General features: G+C 43.9%; 1 protein-coding gene and 1 long non-coding RNA gene across 3 annotated transcripts; both read right to left on the bottom strand.

The window, feature by feature from the left end:
• Positions 1-3,888: 3,888 nt before the first annotated feature.
• Positions 3,889-5,517, bottom strand: LOC123739065 (gamma-gliadin-like). Of its 2 annotated transcripts, none has more exons than XM_045713632.1 (3): positions 5,447-5,517; positions 3,994-4,695; positions 3,889-3,913 (listed from the first exon to the last, which is right to left on the bottom strand). In XM_045713632.1, exons 1-3 carry the CDS (start codon positions 5,500-5,502, stop codon positions 3,904-3,906), a joined length of 768 nt encoding a protein of 255 aa, XP_045569588.1. In that variant the 5' UTR covers positions 5,503-5,517; the 3' UTR covers positions 3,889-3,903. The 2 variants fall into 2 exon arrangements, with proteins under 2 accessions (XP_045569588.1, XP_045569587.1); XM_045713631.1 differs by lacking the exon at positions 5,447-5,517 and adding an exon at positions 5,055-5,352 and having other exon boundaries at positions 3,994-4,700.
• A 545-nt stretch (positions 5,518-6,062) lies between these two features.
• On the bottom strand, positions 6,063-6,549 carry LOC106592952 (uncharacterized). The gene is made up of 3 exons (XR_006767600.1): positions 6,462-6,549; positions 6,313-6,365; positions 6,063-6,225 (listed from the first exon to the last, which is right to left on the bottom strand). It is a non-coding gene; the product is annotated as an uncharacterized lncRNA (long non-coding RNA).
• Positions 6,550-20,642: the final 14,093 nt, after the last annotated feature.

Raw genomic sequence — 20,642 nt, forward strand, 5'->3', positions numbered from 1 at the left:
CTATGGAAAGGGGAGACTCGAAATGGTTCCGTTTTGCTCTACGACCCCAACAAGTTTCACGGACTCATCTGAACGTAACCCATACAAACTAATGGAAGTATGGAGGTAGTTGTGTCACACACATAAAGGGTTAAATATGTGCCATCACCTAGATATTGGACAGACTTCAAAACTTTGCCATTTATAGAAAGGTGTTATTCAATGTGTTTCTGTGGGCAGCAAAGGCTAAATTCTATATTTTATCAAAACATTGTGATAAAATGTTGATACCTAAAGTGTCCCAAAAAAATGTATACAGCTAATTGATCATGGTATGAACGTTTAAAACAATTCCTTATGTTAGCTTAGTACTCTCCCTAAGGCTCAGACTGCGGTTGAAGAATACGTCTGGATTGTCAACACCGTACAATGCATGCCTACATAACTACATCTAAAGTGCACTACATGACCAACATTTTGTGGACAGCAGCTTGTTGAACATCTCATTTCAAAATCATGGGCATTAATATAGAGTTTGCTCCCCCCCAATTGCAGCTATAAAGCCTCCACTCTTCTGGGAAGGCGTTCCACTAGATGTTTGAACATTGCTGCGGAACTTCCTTCCATTTAGCCGCAACAGCATTAATGAGGTCAGAAACTGATGTTGATTGATTAGGCCTGGCTCGCAGTCGGCGTTCCAATTCATCCCAAAGGTGTTCGATAGGGTTGAGGTCAAGGCTATTTGCAGGCCCGTGAAATTCTTCCACACCAATCTCAAACCGTTTCTGTATGGACCTTGCGTTGTGCACAGGGGCATTGTCATGCTGAAACAGCAAAGGGCCTTCCCCCCAAACTGTTGCCACAGTTGGAACCACAGAATTGTCTAGAATGTTATTGAGACTGAGCTCTTCAGTAAGGCTGCATGCAAGGCTGTGTGCTCGATTTTATACGCTGATGAGGCCAAAATAGCCGAATCCAGTCATTTGAAGGGGTGTCAACATACACAAAATAGGACCATGAGGAAGGTCTGACATTTCGCCACTTGACAACACTAACGTATAGCCAATATTTCAATTTGAACAACCAGTAGCAAATGTAAACACCAGATATTTGAAAACTGAGCCACATTCCCTTTTACTACAACCTGCACTGGCAACCCACATCATATGTTTGAAATCAGCAAGCACAGTGGGCACAGGAGAACCCTCAGTATGTATTTCAATGACACATTTTTATTTATTCAATCATGCAAGAGTACCGGCAACTTCCTGGTCAAAACAAAAGCATGACTAAAACCTGAAAGAAATTAAAACAGTGTCAGCAACAGAATCTTATTTAATCAATTTGACATTAAAAGTCTTACCATCAGCTTCTAAAGGATGACTCCACCATTAGATTTTCCTGTTGGCCCATACATGGTTAGTAAAAAGGACTTCAAATACAGAAAGCAAAGTTAAGATAAGATCAGATTAAAGTTGTACGTTACCTTGTAGGATCCTTTACTAGTGGCGGGTATGTGCTTGGTTCAAATATGCCAACATCACTGTCATTGGGAGCATTTCAACTGTCAACAGGCATAATCAGTCAACAGGAACTGTAGGAACGGATTGGGACTGTTCAACGATGCTGGCCTGAGAGCTACCAGAACCACCATCTTTAGTACTTTCGTAGTGTTTCTGCTGAGACATGGGGCCAGTTGCTTCTGGGGCATTTGGGCTGGATGGCAGACTTGCTGAGGCATGGCAGTCAGTTGCATCTGCTGCTGGGGCATTGGAGCTGGATACCACACTAGCGGAGGCTGCTTAGGATCAGCGTCCAGCTGCTTTTGCATCGGAGCTGGATGCCGCACTTGCTGGGGCATAGGGGCCGGTTGATTCTGCTGCTTGGGAATTTGGGCTGGATGCCACACTTGCTTCTGCTGCTGAGGCATGGCAGTCGGTTGTTTCTGCTGCATTCAAGCTGGATGCCACACTTGCTAAGGCATGGCGGTCGGTTGCGTCTGCCGCCGAGGCTCAGTGGCCGGTTGCTTTTTTTGCTGGGGCATTTAAACCAGATGTCACACTTGTTGGGGCACGGCAGTCGGTTGCTTCTGCTGCTGGAGCTGGATGCCACACTTGTTGGGGATTGGGGGCGGTTGATTCTGCTGCTGCGGCATTTGAGCCAGATGCCACAGTTGCTGGGGAAATTGGAGCTTTATACCACACTTGCTGAGGTGATGGCCACACTTGCTAAGGATTCTGTGGCATGGCAGTCGGTTGCTTCTGCTGCTGAGGCACAGCAGCCGGTTGCTTCACCGAAGATATTTGCGCTAGCCGCCACACTTACTGAGACATTGTCGCTGGTTGCTTCTGCCGAGGCGGCATGGGAGCCGGTTCCTTTTGTTGCTGAGACACAAGACAGTTTATTTTGTTTAGCTAGGCAAGTCAGTTAAAAACAAATTCTTATTTACAGTGACCGCCTACTTGTGAAGTCCACCGGCCAAACCCTCCCCTAACCCAGACGACGCTGGGCGATTGTGCGCTGCCCTATGGGACTCCCGATCACAGCCATTTATGATACAGCACTGAACAAACCCGGGTCTGTAGCGACGCCTCTAGCGCTGCGATGCAGTTCCTGCACCACTCGGGAGGCCTTCTTGCTGGGGCATAGGAGCTGGTCCCTTTTGTTGCTTTAGAATAGGAGCTGGTGTCTTTATATCAATAATTACCTAGGAGCCAAGACATTTCTGCATAGTAAAATGCCATCATTTATTAAAGTTATTGGCACTATACAAAGTGTTATTTTAACTGAATTACTTTGTGTAGCACAAACACCTTTAGCTGGAGCAACAAATCCAAGGAATATTAAAAATGTATCCTTGTCAGTTAACAGCTACCTGTAAAACCTGGAACAAAAAGGGAAACAAACTAGAGCTATACAACTCACCTCAAGTAGTTCAAAAGTCACAGCCCTTTTTCAAATCCACACCTCAATATGAAAAACTAATGGTAGCCAGAAGCATTAAGGAGATCTTCCTAATTGTAGCTGCTCATCTTTGTTGCTGCACCTTATAAAGGAATCCTAGACCCTGCCAGCCACTGAACTTCACTTCCATTGGCCCAATTGAGATTAGGTGCGCTTATACTTCATTCAGCTGGTGTGCTGGAGGGTTTGCACATCATGGACCCATCCGATGGTTTTATAGAGGGAAATCTAACTATCCACTGCACTGGGTGAGCTTAAATCAAGTGCACCTTTTAATGCCAGGGGCTGTTGCAGGTGCAACCTCAGTGGTCCGGTAGAAATGTGTTGTGCATAAAGGCTGCAGACACATTGAGATTGTGTCAAATTAAATGAAGTAGTCTGGGGTTGAAGTGTCCAAAATAACATTTGAGCCATCACCTAGATATGGGACAGACACCTAAACTGATTTGACTTTGCCATATGGGCTGTAGTATAAGGCCAAATGCAAGTTTAAAACTAAAAGGTCACTCAATTCTAATGCCAAATGAGCCATCTAAAAACAATTCCCTATACATTAGCTTACTCACCAATGCATGCCTACAGCTGAAGTATGAACATGAGGAATGTCTGACAAGTCACCCCTTGACAGATGTTCTGATGTAGACCCAAGCTATTATATTGAACAACCAGTAGCAAATGTGAAAAGATTAGAAAAGCAAAGAATTAACTTAACAGCAGTCATTTTTACTACAGACCACCTGTTCTCAATTAGCAAGCAATGGACACAAGAATCATTATTTCAAAGAGACAAAACATTTTTGAAAATAAAATTGTTTATTGATTCCATCACGCTTGAGCACCAGCAACTTCCTGGTCGAAACAAAAGCAGAAAGAAATGCAAACAGTGTCAGCAACACAGAATGTTAAGTAACCAATGTCAAAAACAATTCTCACCAGTAGAGCTTCTAGAGGATGACTCCGTTACATTTCCCTGTTGATAAACACATGGTTAGTACACAGAACTTCAAAGTCAGAGAGCAAAGTTAAGAGAAGGTTAAAGTTAACCATTACCTTGCAGAATCCTTCACTAGTGGTGGATGCATGCTTGGTGCACCAATGCCAACATAACTGTCCTTGGGAGCATTTCCACTGTCAACAGGCATAGCCTCCCTAGGAGTGTAGCGGGTTTGGGAGAAGACAGTTCTGCCCTTCTCGTAGTGCGATTTGGAACTGTAGGAATAGATTGGGATGACACCCAACTGTTCAACAATGCTGGCCTGAGAGCTACCAGAGACACCATCTTCAGTGCTTTCGTAGTGCTTCTGCTGAGACATTGGGGCAAGTTGCTTCTGGGGCATTTGAGCTACATGCCATAATTGCTGAGGCACGGGGGTCAGTTGCTTCTGCGGTAGAGGCATGGAGGCCAGTTGCTGCTGGGACATTTGAGCTGGATACCACACTTGCTTGGGTATGGCGGTCGGTTTCTCCTGCGGAAGAGGCATGGAGGCCGGTTGCTTCTGCTGCTGGGGAAATTGAGCTGGATGCCACACTTGCTGATGTGTCTGAAGCATGGCGGTCAGTTCAATTTGCTGCTGAGGTTCAGTAGCTGGTTGCTTCTGCTGCTGAGGCATTTGAACTGGATGCCACACTTTCTGTTGTGCCTGCGGCATGGCGGTCAGTGCAGCGACTTGTTGCTTCTGGACCATTTTAGCTGGATACCACACGTCGTGAGGCTGCTGGGGCATAGGGGCCGGTTGCTTCTGCGCCAGATGCCACACTTGCTGAAGCATGGCAGCCGGCGTCTGTTGGGCGCGGGGGAGTTTGCAAGTGGGGTATGGCGGTCAGTTCCTTCTGCGGTAGATGCATAGGGGCTGGTTGCTTCTGCTCGGGGAAATTGATCTGGATGCCACACTTGGGCTGGTGGTGGCTGGGGCATTGCGGCATTCAATTTGCTGCTGAGGTTCAGTGGGCGATTGCTTCTGCAGCTGGGGCATTTGAGCTGGATGCCATTCTTGCTGGGGCATGGCGGTCAGAGTTGCAGCGGCTTGTTGCTTCTGGAGCATTTTAGCTGGATACCACACGTCGTGAGGCTGCTGGGGCATAGGGGCGGCGGTCTGCGCGAGATGCCATACTTGCTGAAGCATGGCAGCCGGTTGCTTATGCTGCTGGGGCATTTGAGCCGATTGCCACAGTTGTGGTGGAATGGCGGTCAGTTCCTTCTGCGGTTGACGCATAGGGACTGGTTGATTCTGGGGCTTTTGAGCTGGATACCACACTTGCTGGGGCATGGCAGTCAGTTGCTTCTGCAGCATTTGAGCTGGATGCAACACTTGCTGAGTTATGGCGGTCGGTTGCTTCTGCTGCTGAGGTTCAGTAGCTGGTTGCTTTTGCTGCTGGGGCATTTGAGCTGGATGCCACACTTGCTGGGCGGCATGGCTGGCGCGCGAGTTGCTTCTCGGGCATTTGAGCTGGATACCAGTGGCTTGCTGGGGCATAGCTGTCGGTTGTTTCTGCGGCAGATGACCACACTTGCTGAGGTTGCTGGGGTATGGCGGTCAGTTCCTTCTGCGGTAAAGGCATTGGGGCTGGTTGCTTCTGCTCTGGGGAAATTTGAGCTGGATGCAACACTTGCTGAGGTGGCTGGGGCATGGCAGTCGGTTCTTTTCTGCCGTAGGTTCAGCAGCTGGTTGCTTCTGCTGCTGGGACATTGAGCTGGAGTCCACACTTCCTGGGCCAAGGCGGTCGATTGCTTCTGGGGCATTTGAGCTGGATACCACACTTGCTGGGGCATGGGGGCGCTGCCAGCAGTTGCTTCTGCTGCGGGTTTGAGCCGGATGCCACAGTTGTGGTGGCATGGCGGCCGGTTGCTTCTGCGGCATTGGGGCTGGATACCACACTTGCTGGGGCATTGCAGTCAGTTGCTGCGGTAGCATTTGAGCCGGATGCAACACTTCTGGGGTATGGCGGCCGGTTCCTTCTGCTGCTGAGGATCAGTAGCTGGTTACTTTTGCTGCTGGGGCATTTGAGCTGGATACCACACTTGGCTGGGGTATGGTGGCCGGTTGCTTCTGATGCGGAAGTTCAGTAGCTGGATTGCTTGTTGGGGCATAGCTGGGTTTTCTGAGGTGCATGGGGCATTGGAGCCAGTTGTTTTTGCAGGATGGCATCCGGATGTTTGTTGCTCTTCGGTCAGCTGCGCTTGCATTTGAGCTGTTTGAGAGCTGTAATTACCATATCCTGTAGACCCAAGTGAGCCTGCATAGAGCCATGTTGCATCAGAACCTAGTGCAGGATACCCATCACCTAGGTTAGAAAAAGTAAAGTATAATGCCAGCCTTTGAAGTTACTGGAACCGCAACTGTTATTTGAAATTAATGTGTAGAAACTCACTTGATGTAGAACAGGTTATCCCTCCAATTAGCAGGCAACAAAGCCAAGAAACTCTTAAAAAAAAAAAAGAAAGTCTGTTATAAACATAGCTACCTGTAACACCTGAAGGACAAGGGAAACAAACTAGATCAATACTTTTAAAAACCTACCTGAAAGCGATTCCAATCATCATGGCCACTTTGCGCTTCAAAACCTCCCCAGTAATCAGAACTAATGGTCAGTATAATCCCTAGCATAATAACCCTTTTGCTGTATCTGGCAGGCTTTTGGTTGCTCCTTTTAAACAAATCCCCAGACCCTTCTAATGTCATTGGCTAATTAAGGACAGCTGTAAGCCCCTGAACTACATTTGATTCCTAATTCCAAATTGACCCCTAAATCCTACACCCTGGCCTAAACACTTCTGTGAATCAGAAATGATTGAATAGGTATAAGCAATATGGCCACAATTGCATCCAGCCTATCAGAAGGCAAAGTGAAGCAATTACCATATTGCTATAACCTATCTGATCGTTTCAAATGCCCATAAGTGACTAAGTGGTAGGTGTAGGGGCTAGGGGTTGATTTGGAATTCAGAAATGTACTCAGGTGTGGTTGATTCTCTAATTGAGTTCCTGACAGGTGTGACAGCCCTTACTCTAAAGCACGCTTCAAACTCATTACACGGAGGGCCGAGTGTCTGTGGGTTTTCGCTCCTTCTTTGTACTTGATTGCTGAATTAGGGCCACTAATTACTCCCCTCACCTACAGTAGTTGTCTAGGTCTTAATTGAAAGGAAAAAACTAAAACCTACAGACACTAGGCCCTCCATGGAATGAGTTTGACAACCCTGCTCTCAAGTAGGAAACACATTTTGTCTTGGCACTTCATTGATCGGGTTTAAATTATTGCTTGTACAAAATTCACTTGATTCATTTGAAGTTTAGAGGCTAAATGAGCAGTTAGGCACAATTTTTTTTACACATGCCTTCTTTTAAACAGTGTGTTTCATTCAGCATAGGAAGAGTAGATGGTTAACAAGTTTCAGGTGTACATAGCGCATCATCTTGGACAAATTCTGAATTCAGACAGACGCCAATTAAACACTCACATTATGCAAACACACCACACACATATGCTTTTGATGATTTGAGTCTTTAATTTTTCAGACGCAAACATATAGTAGGGCTCATTTGAATGGTAATGCTAAAGCAACTGACTGTAGACCAAAGTCAAGAAGTAAAGTCAGGAGAGGTGCATCTGCCACAACCCGAAATTCGGATACTAATGTTATTTTCCAACAGCAAGGCTCAGATCACCATGGCAGTGTTGCCATTGTTTATAAAAGGTTTCCTTTATAATGTCAAAAAAACATGTCTCCAACACCCACTCACAAACTGAAATAATTTGTGTGTACATTATACAATCAATAAATGAGAGAGAGCCTCAATCACATCATTCATTTATGCACTGTAGGCTACACATTAACTGCAGCAAATTGGTTCCTGTTTCAGTCATGTTTTTGTTTGCATGGGTCAATCAAAAACACTAATGGCGGATGAATCAGAATTAGTTGGGTAACATAGATAATTAAGATGTTTTATTTGCATAATATGCTCATGTGAGATACTTGTCATATGTGAATGCATCTGTTAAACCATGTGGAGGGATGGCGTGATTAATGGGGAACCAATTACTTGTCTCCACAATGTCTGTGCGCAAGTCACTCCCTCCTTTGGCATTGGGGGAAGGTGTATGGCAGTGTCTGGACCATTGTATGTCCTCTCTGATGTTGCACTTATCTTGGGATAGTGTATGACCTAGAGGCTCACTCCCCTCAGTGAGCTTGTCCAGGAGTAGAGTCAAGAGGGGGTTTATTCGAGATGAGAGTATCTAGAGTTGTCAATTGATTTATGCCATTGGATGAGCTAATGGTTCTGTTCTATATCGTACCAGGGAGAGATGGTTCCAGTTTGGGGTAGGAGGACCAGACAATGGTCTATACAATGAACACTGTTGACACAGCAGTTGCTGTCTGCTATGTTTTATAGATATCTTTCATACAAAACTTAACCTTGTGACCCATTCTATGTATCTGTGGTTCGTCATGTACGTTGAGAGGGCTGTATCTTGGCTATGAAAGATCTTTGTACTTCTGTGTAGTCACTTTTCAATGGTTCATTAGAGATAGCGCATCATTGAAAGTCAAGTGCTTTTGCAAAAGCATCTTAATTATTAAAGATGTAGTTTTAAGTATAACTCTGACTGGTGTGTGAAGTTTGTAACTCTCCTCATTTAGTAATGCAGAAATTAGCCACCACACGACGGAGCCTCCACGTGACAGGTGACGGCTGCAGGATGAAGTTGGTGAAGAGCAGAGATTTTTGTAAAGTTCATGCAGTCCACATATATACTCACGTCGGAAATGTTTTATTCCCAGAACGCAACACACTTTGAAAGGCGGTGACCAACAATTGTCACCGACTTGACAATAGTGATCAGCCCACTATCTCCATAAAATGTCTCCCTCGTGGATGAAATAAAACACAAAACAACAACCCATCTCATCATCCTCTGACCGTCTACCCTCCTTTGTGGAAGCATTTTTTTCCAATGTTGTCTCAACTTTGATTGTAGTACACATCCACAAACACATAAACTGGAATGCAACTGTTTAGATAGCTATGCATATATCTCCAGCCCCCTTAAATCTGCCAAATAGTGTTTTCCCTATTCCGACTGATGTTTCCACTTTGCACTCCATCCCTGATAATTATACTTGATTCCAAGTCTGTGCCTTGAAAATTCCCATCTCCTTTTCTTCTCCTGTTTGTTTAAGCACAGCAGGCAGACAATCTGTTCTTTTATATTCACCCCAAGTGCTCCAATCCTTCTTTACTTTATTATACAGCCCTTAATGTCTAGAAATCTGCACTCACTCCCCTCTTCCACTGCTATAGGCTGGCTTACTGTAACTGGAACACAAATGTATGTCACTTAAATCAGACCTGGGTTCAAATACTATTTAAAATATTTCAATTAATTTCACATACATTCAAAGTAAGTATTCTGATCTTTTATTTGAAAAGATAAGTAGTTAAATGCTTTTATGTATTTGGAAATACACTTGGAAAGTGTTTGAAAAACTCAAATTCACACACTCAAATACACTCCACTGCAAAGTATTTGAAAATACTGTCAAATAATACAATTTGTCAGACTATTTGGTTTTTACAAATAAGCATTCAAATACAAAAATACATTTTTTTTTTGGGGGGGGGGGCTGTATATTACAAGATCCTGAAATACACATGTTTTTGAACACAGGTCTGCGCTTAAATGTAGCATTTGCATGAAAATACACAAATATGTATTGTATTGTAATATACTGCATCATATTCTATTGTATTTGTTGTTTCTTTGTGATTATATTTGAAATCCTCAACTGTTATTTTTTTCTGAAGACAGATTCCAATTCTTCTTTCTGTTAGACCCTCCAGGCCCTATTAGTCTACTGAGGTCAGTCAGTTGTGATTGTAACCATCAGATCCAAAATTTCAGTGGTGAGTAGCCACTGAGCTGTTGTCAACTCGCAGATGGCAGACTTGACCTCACATAAAGACACACCATGCCCACCAGAGCACACACATAGCCTACATACGATTCAGGTAGAAATCAATACTGACTCCAAAACAGACACAATTATTATTTACATTCATTTATTTGTTTGTTTTACAACTCAGTTTTAGGATCAGGTACTACTGCCTGCTTCACCTCCTAAAATTAAGAAAAAAATATTTGAGAAGCAATATAGAGACATTATAAAGAGGCAACTCAAGATAATTTACTGCTGCTTTCTATATATTATCAAAGCCACTTAAACGTATACTGCTCCATAGACATGTGTTCAAATAGAATTTGTTTCTTTGAAATACTTTTTTAGCTGCTCTTAATTGAGTTTGTCACTCCAGGCAGGCTCAATCAACCCTCAAAGAAAACCAATACTATTTGAACTCAGGTTTGTTTTCACCTCAAACCTTGAGATCGCCTCTTATAAGTGAGTGGAGATCTCTCCCTCGGGCATGAGCCATTTCATGTCTGACACGCCGTCGTAAATGCCCACGCGGCAAAGGTCACGTGACATCAGGCTGAAGTAGCTCAGAGATTTTTCATTGGACTTCACCCTGTTTACCAGCACAAACAGGAACTGTGACAAATAAATCATAGTTATGTTCAGTAGGGCACAACGTAGCAAAACGTTCTGCAACGGAAACTAAAACCTGTGGTTTTATTGGACGAGACCAATGTCAACAGTAGTTCAATATATACAGTATCTCACAAAAGTGAGTACACCCCTCACATTTTTGTAAATATTTGAGTATATCTTTTCATGTGACAACACTGAAGAAATATATATATATATAATATTTTGTGTGGCCACCATCATTTTCCAGCACTGCCTTAACCCTCTTGGGCATGGAGTTCACCAGAGCTTCATAGGTTGCCACTGGAGTCCTCTTCCACTCCTCCATGACGACATCACGGAGCTGGTGGATGTTAGAGACCTTGCACTTCTCCACCTTCCGTTTGAGGATGCCCCACAGATGCTCAATAGGGTTTAGGTCTGGAGACATGCTTGGCCAGTCCATAACCTTTACCCTCAGCTTCTTTAGCAAGGCAGTGGTCGTCTTGGAGGTGTGTTTGGGGTCGTTATCATGTTGGAATACTGCCCTGTGGTCCAGTCTCCGAAGGTAGGGGATCATGCTCTGCTTCAGTATGTCACAGTACATGTTGACATTCATGGTTCCCTCAATGAACTGTAGCTCCCCAGTGCTGGCAGCACTCATGCAGCCCCAGACCATGACACTCCCACCACCATGCTTGACTGTAGGCAAGACACACTTGTCTTTGTACTCCTCACCTGGTTGCCGCCACACACGCTTGACACCATCTGCACCAAATAAGTTTATCTTGGTCTCATCAGACCACAGGACATGGTTCCAGTAATCCATGTCCTTAGTCTGCTTGCCTTCAGCAAACTGTTTGCGGGCTTTCTTGTGCATCATCTTTAGAAGAGGCTTCCTTCTGGGACGACAGCCATGCAGACCAATTTGATGCAGTGTGCGGCGTATGGTCTGAGCACTGACAGGCTGACCCCCCCTCCCCTGCAACCTCTGCAGCAATGCTGGCAGCACTCATACATCTATTTCCCAAAGACAACCTCTGGATATGACGCTGAGCACGTCCACTCAACTTCTTTGGTCGACCATGGCGAGGCCTGTTCTGAGTGGAACCTGTCCTGTTAAACCGCTGTATGGTCTTGGCCACCGTGCTGCAGCTCAGTTTCAGGGTCTTGGCAATCTTCTTATAGCCCAGGCCATCTTTATGTAGAGCAACAATTCTTTTTTTCAGATCGTCAGAGAGTTCTTTGCCATGAGCTGCCACGTTGAACTTCCAGTGACCAGTCAGTATGAGGGAGTGTGAGAGCGATGACACCAAATTTAACACACCTACTCCCCATTCACACCTGAGACCTTGTAACACTAACGAGTCACATGAAGCCGGGGAGGGAAAATGGCTAATTGGGCCCAATTTGGAAATGTTCACTTAGGGGTGTACTCACTTTTGTTGCCAGCGGTTTAGACAGTAATGGCTGTGTGTTGAGTTATTTTGAGGGGGCAGCAAATTTACACTGTTATACAAGCTGTACACTCACTACTTTACATTGTAGCAAAGTGTCATTTCTTCAGTGTTGTCACATGAATAGATATACTCAAATATTTACAAAAATGTGAGGGGTGTACTCACTTTTGTGAGATACTGTATATATATATATATATATATATATTTGGAAGATTTATGAGATCTATTTACTGATTTGGTTCGTGCTTAAATCATAGAATAGAGAATAAAAATCTTCATATAAATAAAAATAGAAATAGTGGTTTATGGACATTATCTTAAGATGTGAATCAAATAGCCAATATAATTGAGGTGTTGGTGAGTCGCTCTTTTCAGGTCCAGTAGCTGCTCTCCTGCTCTCACCTTTTCAACAAATTCTGGGGCCAGAGCTCCTGAACTAGCCGGTCCTTGAGCACTTCATAGTCACCACTCCCCCTGTTGATGAAGAGCAGGATGTGCCCCTTCACCTCTGACTGGTACAGTCCCAGTGCTGTGTGAGAGAGAGAAAGGAGAAAAACAAAATGAGAGAGAGCGAACGACAAAGAGAAAGAAAGAGGTATGGGAAATAGATATCAAAATAGGCATGTGACAGTACATTAACTGTCTGTAGGTATAGTCTGGTTATATGACTGAACATGAAAGGCTAATAATACAAAGATGTGATGCCACGGTATATTTTTAACCATGCTGGTACCCTAGGAAGGTGATGGCTTGCTGAAAGAACAGGCATTTCTCAGCCTTGACGTACAGGTCATACTCCAACAGTCGTCCAAGTACCTTGCGCACCAAACACACATTCTCGGCGCGAGTAGCGGAGTATACCAGAATGTCATCGATATACACCACTACACCCTGCCTGTGCAGGTCCCTGAAAATCTCGTCGACTATTGGGGTCGGGAATTCTGTCAGGGGTGCGTAACTGGTGGCATGGAAGTCAAACGCAGGAGAGCAGAACTTGGTAAATAGCCGGAGCCGTTTAATGTACATAACTACCGGCATACAAAAATAACAAAACACATGGGCACAAAACCCGTATTGCACCAGTCACATAAAGCACACGTACTTACAATAAACATTTCCCGACAAGGACATTGGGGGAAACAGAGGGAACATATACAACATGTAATTATGGAATTGAAACCAGGTGAGTGTGACAACCAGACAAAACAAATGAAACATGAAAAATAGATCGACGATGGCTAGAAGACCGGTGAGGTCGACCACCGAACGCCACCCGAACAAGGAGAGGAACCGACTTCGGCAGAAGTCCTGACACAGACTCATATTAAACATCTCCAATCCAAAATTAAATCTAGAATCGGCTTCCTATTTTGCAACAAAGCCTCCTTCACTCACGCCGCCAAACATACCTTCATAAAACTGACTATCCTGCCGATCCTCGACTTCGGCGATGCCATTTACAAAATAGCTTCCAATACTCTACTCAGCAAACAGGATACAGTCTATCACAGTGCCATCCGTTTTGTCACCAAAGCCCCTTATACCACCCACCACTGCGACCTGTATGCTCTAGTCGGCTGGCCCTCGCTACATATTCGTCGCCCGACCCACTGGTTCCAGGTCATCTATAAGTCTATGCTAGGTAAAGCGCCGCCTTATCTCAGATCAATGGTCACGATAACAACACCCACCCGTAGCACATGCTCCAGCAGGTATATCTCACTGGTCGTCCCCAAAGCCAACACCTCCTTTGTCCGCCTTTCCTTCCAGTTCTCTGCTGCCAATGACTGGAACGAATTGCAAAAATCAATGAAGCTGGAGACCTATATCTCCCTCACTAACTTTAAACATCAGCTATCTGAGCAACTAACCGATCGCTGCAGGTGTACATAGCCCATATGTAAATAGCCCACCCAATCTACCTACCGCATCCCCATATTGTTTTTATTTACTTTTCTGCTCTTTTGCACACAGTATTTCTACTTGCACATCATCATCTGCTCATCTATCACTCCAGTGTTAATTTGCTAAACTGTAATTACTTCGCTACTATGGACTATTTATTGCCTTACCTCCCCACGCCATTTGCACACACTGTATATAGACTTTCTTTTTGTTCTATTGAGTTATTGACTGTATGCTTGTTTATTCCATGTGTATCTCTGTGTTGTTGTTTGTGTCGCACTGCTTTGCTTTATCTTGGCCAGGTTGCAGTTGTAAATGAGAACTTGTTCTCAACTAGCTTACCTGGTTAAATAAAGGTGAAATAAAAAAATGATAATTAAAACCAGGAACGCACAATCCCTCCATCAGTGCTCAGACTGTCCGCAATAGGCTGAGAGAGGCTGGACTGAGGGCTTGTAGGCCTGTTGTAAGTGGGATTTGCGTTTATCCTTGAAGGAATGAGTGTTACACCAAGGCCTGTACTCTGGAGCGGGATCGATTTGGAGGTGGAGGGTCCGTCATGGTCTGGGGGCGGTGTGTCACAGCATCATCGGACTGAGCTTGTCACTGCAGGCAATCTCAGCGCTGTGTGTTACAGGGAAGACATCCTCCTCCCTTATGTGGTAACCTTCCTGAAGGCTCATCTTGACATGACCCTCCAGCATGACAATGCCACCAGCCATACTGCTCGTTCTGTGCGTGATTTCCTGCAAGACAGGAATGTCAGTGTTCTGTCATGGCAGGCAAAGAGCCCGGATCTCAATCCCATTGAGCACGTCTGGCACATGTTGGATCTGAGGGTGAGGGCTAGGGTCATTCCCCCTAGAAGTGTCCGGGAACTTGCAGGTGCCTTGGTGGAAGAGTGGGGTAACATCTCACAGCAAGAACTGGCAAATCTGGTGCAGTCCATGAGGAGGAGATGCACTGCAGTACTTAACCTCTCTCGGGTATGTGGGACGAAATCCCACCTAGTCAACAGCCAGTGGAATCGAGTGGCGCGAAATACGAAAAACCTTAAAAATGCTATAACTTCAATTTCTCAAACATATGACTATTTTACACCATTTAAAAGACAAGACTCTCGTTAATCTAACCACATTGTCCGATTTCAAAAAGGCTTTACAACGAAAGCAAAACATTAGATTATGTTAGGAGAGTACCCAGCCAGAAATAATCACACAGCCATTTTTCAAGCAAGCATATATGTCACATAAACCCAAACCACAGCTAAATGCAGCACTACCCTTTGATGATCTTCATCAGATGACACTCCTAGGACATTATGTTATACAATACATGCATGTTTTGTTCAATCAAGTTCATATTTATACCAAAAACCAGCTTTTTACATTAGCATGTGATGTTCAGAACTAGCAAACACACCGAAAAAATTACTCTTGATAATCGTTTACAAAATACATAACAATTATTTAAAGAATTATAGATACAGAACTCCTTTATGTCAGATTTTAAAATAGCTTTTTGGCAAAAGCACATTTTGCAATATTCTGAATAGATAGCTCGCCATCACGGGCTAGCTAATTTGACACCCACCAAGTTTGGCGTTCACTAAATTGGATTACCTTTGCTGTTCTTCGTCAGAATGCACTCCCAGGACTTCTACTTCAACCACAAATGTTGTTTTGGTTCAAAATAATCCATAGTTATGTTCAAATATCCTCCGTTTTGTCCATGCGTTCAGGTCCCTATCCGAACGGTGATGCGCGGATGCATGTCGTGACAAAAAATGTCAAAATATTCCATTACCGTTCTTTGAAGCATGTCAAACGCTGTTTAAAATCAATTTTTATGCTATTTTTCTCGTAAAATAGCGATAATATTCCAACCGGGCGACGTTGTTTTCGTTCAAAGGCTGAAAGAAAAACATGGCCACTTCTCGGGGCCACGCATCTCCTGTCTCTGAGCCACCAGCCTGACCACTCACAAACAGTGCTCCTGTACCTAGCCCAGAGACAGCAGAGATCTCATTCCACTTTCTGGCACCTTCAGAGAGCCTATGGGAGCCTTAGAAATTGTCACGTTACAGCAGAGATCCTGTATTTTCGACAGAGATGCCACAGAAGCACAAGAAATGGTCAGAGAGGGCACTTCCTGTGTGGAATCTTCTCAGGTTTTGGCCTGCCATATCAATCAATCAAATCAAATTTATTTTTATATAGCCCTTCGTACATCAGCTGATATCTCAAAGTGCTGTACAGAAACCCAGCCTAAAACCCCAAACAGCAAGCAAAGCATGTGAAAGAAGCACGGTGGCTAGGAAAAACTCCCTAGGAAAAACTCCCTAGAAAGGCCAAAAACCTAGGAAGAAACCTAGAGAGGAACCAGGCTATGAGGGGTGGCCAGTCCTCTTCTGGCTGTGCAGGGTGGATATTATAACAGAACATGGTCAAGATGTTAAAATGTTAAAATGTTCATAAATGACCAGCATGGTCAAATAATAATAATCATAGTAGTTGTCGAGGGTGCAACAAGCACGTCCGGTGAACAGGTCAGGGTTCCATAGCCGCAGGCAGAACAGTTGAAACTGGAGCAGCAGCACTGCCAGGTGGACTGGGGACAGGAAGGAGTCATCATACCAGGTAGTCCTGAGGCATGGTCCTAGGGCTCAGGTCCTCCGAGAGAAAGACAGAAAGAGAGAAAGAGAGAATTAGAGAGAGCATATTTAAATTCACACAGGACACCGGATAAGACAAGAGAAATACTCCAGATGTAACAGACTGACCCTAGCCCCCCGACACAAACTACTGCAGCATAAATACTGGAGGCTGAGACAGGAGGGATCAGAAGACACTGTGGCCCCATCCGATGATACCCCGGACAGGGCCAAACAGGCAGAATATAACCCCACCCACTTTGCCAAAGCACAGCCCCCACACCACTAGAGGGATGTCTCCAACCACCAACTTACCGTCCTAAGACAAGGCCGAGTATAGCCCACAACGATCTCCGCCATGGCACAACCCAAGGGGGGGCGCCAACCCAGACAGGAAGACCACGTCAGTGACTCAACCCACTCAAGTGACGCACCCCTCCCATGGACGGCATGGAAGAACACCAGTAAGCCAGTGACTCAGCCCCTGTAAAAGGGTTAGAGGCAGAGAATCCCAGTGGAAAGAGGGGAACCGGCAAGGCAGAGACAGCAAGGGCGGTTCGTTGCTCCAGCCTTTCCGTTCACCTTCACACTCCTGGGCCAGACTATACTTAATCATAGGACCTACTGAAGAGATAAGTCTTCAGTAAAGACTTAAAGGTTGAGACTGAGTCTGCGTCTCTCACATTGGTAGGCAGACCATTCCATAAAAATGGAGCTCTATAGGAGAAAGCCCTACCTCCAGCCGTTTGCTTAGAAATTCTAGGGACAATTAGGAGGCCATGCGTCTTGTGACCGTAGCGTACGTGTAGGTATGTACGGCAGGACCAAATCGGAAAGATAGGTAGGAGCAAGCCCATGTAATGCTTTGTAGGTTAGCAGTAAAACCTTGAAATCAGCCCTTGCCTTAACAGGAAGCCAGTGTAGGGAGGCTAGCACTGGAGTAATATGATCACATTTTTGGGTTCTAGTCAGGATTCTAGCAGCCGTATTTAGCACTAACTGAAGTTTATTTAGTGCTTTATCCGGGTAGCCGGAAAGTAGAGCATTGCAGTAGTCCAGCCTAGAAGTAACAAAAGCATGGATTCATTTTTCTGCGTCATTTTTGGACAGAAAGTTTCTGATTTTTGCAATGTTACGTAGATGGAAAAAAGCTGTCCTTGAAACAGTCTTGATATGTTCTTCAAAAGAGAGATCAGGGTCCAGAGTAACGCTGAGGTCCTTCACAGTTTTATTTGAGACGACTGTACAACCATCCAGATTAATTGTCAGATTCAACAGAAGATCTCTTTGTTTCTTGGGACCTAGAACAAGCATCTCTGTTTTGTCCGAGTTTAAAAGTAGAAAGATTGCAGCCATCCACTTCTTTATGTCAAAAAAACACAGGCTTCTAGCGAGGGCAATTTTGGGGCTTCACCATGTTTCATTGAAATGTACAGCTGTGTGTCGTCCGCATAGCAGTGAAATTTAACATTATGTTTTCGAATGACATCCCCATGAGGTAAAATATATAGTGAAAACAATAGTGGTCCTAAAACGGAACCTTGAGGAACACCGAAATTTACAATTGATTTGTCAGAGGACAAACCATTCACAGAGACAAACTGATATCTTTCCGACAGATAAGATCTAAACCAGGCCAGAACTTGTCCATGTAGACCAATTTGGGTTTCCAATCTCTCCAAAAGAATGTGGTGATCGATGGTATCAAAAGCTGCACTAAGATCCAGGAGCACGAGGACAGATGCAGAGCCTCGGTCTGACGTCATTAAAAGGTCATTTACCACCTTCACAAGTGCAGTCTCAGTGCTATGATGGGGTCTAAAACCAGACTGAAGCGTTTCGTATACATTGTTTGTCTTCAGGAAGGCAGTGAGTTGCTGTGCAACAGCTTTTTCAAAATTTTTTGAGAGGAATGGAAGATTCGATATAGGCCGATAGTTTTTTTATAATTTCTGGATCAAGATTCGGCTTTTTCAAGAGAGGCTTTATTACTGCCACTTTTAGTGAGCTTGGTACACATCCGGTGGATAGAGAGCCGTTTATTATGTTCAACATAGGAGGGCCAAGCACAGGAAGCAGCTCTTTCAGTAGTTTAGTTGGAATAGGGTCCAGTATACAGCTTGAGGTTTTGGAGGCCATGATTATTTTCATCATTGTGTCAAGAGATATAGTACTAAAACACTTTAGTATCTCCCTTGATCCTAGGTCCTGGCAGAGTTGTGTAGACTCATGACAATGGAGCTTTGGAGGAATACCCAGATTTAAAGAGGAGTCTGTAATTTGCTTTCTAATGATCATGATCTTTTCCTCAAAGAAGTTCATAAATGTATTACTGCTGAAGTGAAAGCCATCCTCCATTTGCGAAGGCTGCTTTTTAGTTAGCTTTGCGACAGTATCAAAAAGAAATTTCGGGTTTGTTCTTATTTTCCTCAATTAAGTTGGAAAAATAGGATGATCGAGCAGCAGCGAGGGCTCTTCGATACTGCACAGTACTGTCTTTCCAAGCTAGTCGGAAGACTTCCAGTTTGGTGTGGCGCCATTTCCGTTCCAATTTTCTGGAAGCTTGCTTCAGAGCTCGTGTATTTTCTGTATACCAGGGAGCTAGTTTCTTATGACAGATGTTTTTAGTTTTTAGGGGTGCAACTGCATCTAGGGTATTGCGCAAGGTTAAATTGAGTTCCTCGGTTAGGTGGTTAACTGATTTTTGTCCTCTGACGTCCTTGGGTAGGCAGAGGCAGTCTGGAAGGGCATCAAGGAATCTTTGGGTTGTCTGAGAATTTATAGCACGACTTTTAATGCTCCTTGGTTGGGGTCTGAGCAGATTATTTGTTGCAATTGCAAACGTAATAGAATGGGGGTCCGATAGTCCAGGATTATGAGGATATATGAGTTCTGTTATACTCACAGACACCATTCAAACAGTTTTATAAACTTTAGAGTGTTTTCTATCCAAATCTACCAATTATATGCATATTCTCATTTCTGGAAAAGAGTTGTAACCAGTTTAAATCGGTATGTTTTTTATCCGGACGTGAAAATACTGCCCCCTACCCTAGAGAGGTTTTAATGCAGCAGGTGGCCACAGCAGATACTATTACTTTTGAATCCCCCTTTGTTCAGGGACACATAATTCCATTTCTGTTAGTCATGTCTGTGGAACTTGTTCAGTTTGTCTCTTCTTATGTTCATACAAATATTTACAAGTTAAGTTTGCTGAAAATAAAAACAGGTGACAGCGAGAGGACGTTTCTTTTGAGTTTATTTTAACTTCATTTGCAGTGAAATGATAAAAATGTATCTTTAAATTGTCTTGGGAACAGTTGATAAATATTTCTATCAGCGTCTCAGGGTAAATGCGAATGCATGTGTAATGTGTCATCTTTGACACTTTTGCTAACAGACAGCATTTCAACCACATAAAATACACACCCAAGACTGAAGTTACCATTCTCAGCTTTCCATTTCCTCATCTGTCAAAATGACATTTGGCACAGGACCAATGTGTTCTAGCATGCTACCTGCGCCTTCAATCATTTTACCTGTTAAGATTAGTAATGCATTCAGTCTATCAACGTAAGACATTTGTGAGCACTACTTTAGTCTTATGGGGCAACAAGTTGTGACAGAAGAAGCTGCATGTATTAAACTATAGTTGACAAATGGCCTACCTAATGTAAGTAAGCAGAAACTTGTCTAAATTAGGGGTGAAAGTAGCCATTAAACTCAGTTATGGTGCATCAAACTGAGCAGGTAGCCAACTTTAAATTGATTTGTTTGACAGTCAGACAACCATGAAACGGAGCCTGTGCATACTACAAAACAGAATTAAGATGTTTACATGCCATAGTAGCCCATCTCCAGGGTACAAGCTTTCAGGTTTTTGTAAAACAGGATTTGATCTTTACATGTCAACACAAAATAAATACTTCAGTATCCATGTAAACGTGGTTCAGTGGCTTTAATGTAGAGCCAATCTTGGGATTTGTCAACCAGCAGCAAATAGAAATTATACATTTGAAATCCAAAAGATTAGGAACTGTGAACCACATTCCCTTTTACTACAAATTGCACTGGCAACCAACACTGTTCTCAACCAGCAAGCCAAAGGTAGACATTAAACACACAATATTTCAAAAACACAAGGAGGCAC

This window comes from Salmo salar, unplaced genomic scaffold (genome assembly GCF_905237065.1).
Source record: "Salmo salar unplaced genomic scaffold, Ssal_v3.1, whole genome shotgun sequence".
Taxonomy (NCBI): domain Eukaryota; kingdom Metazoa; phylum Chordata; class Actinopteri; order Salmoniformes; family Salmonidae; genus Salmo; species Salmo salar.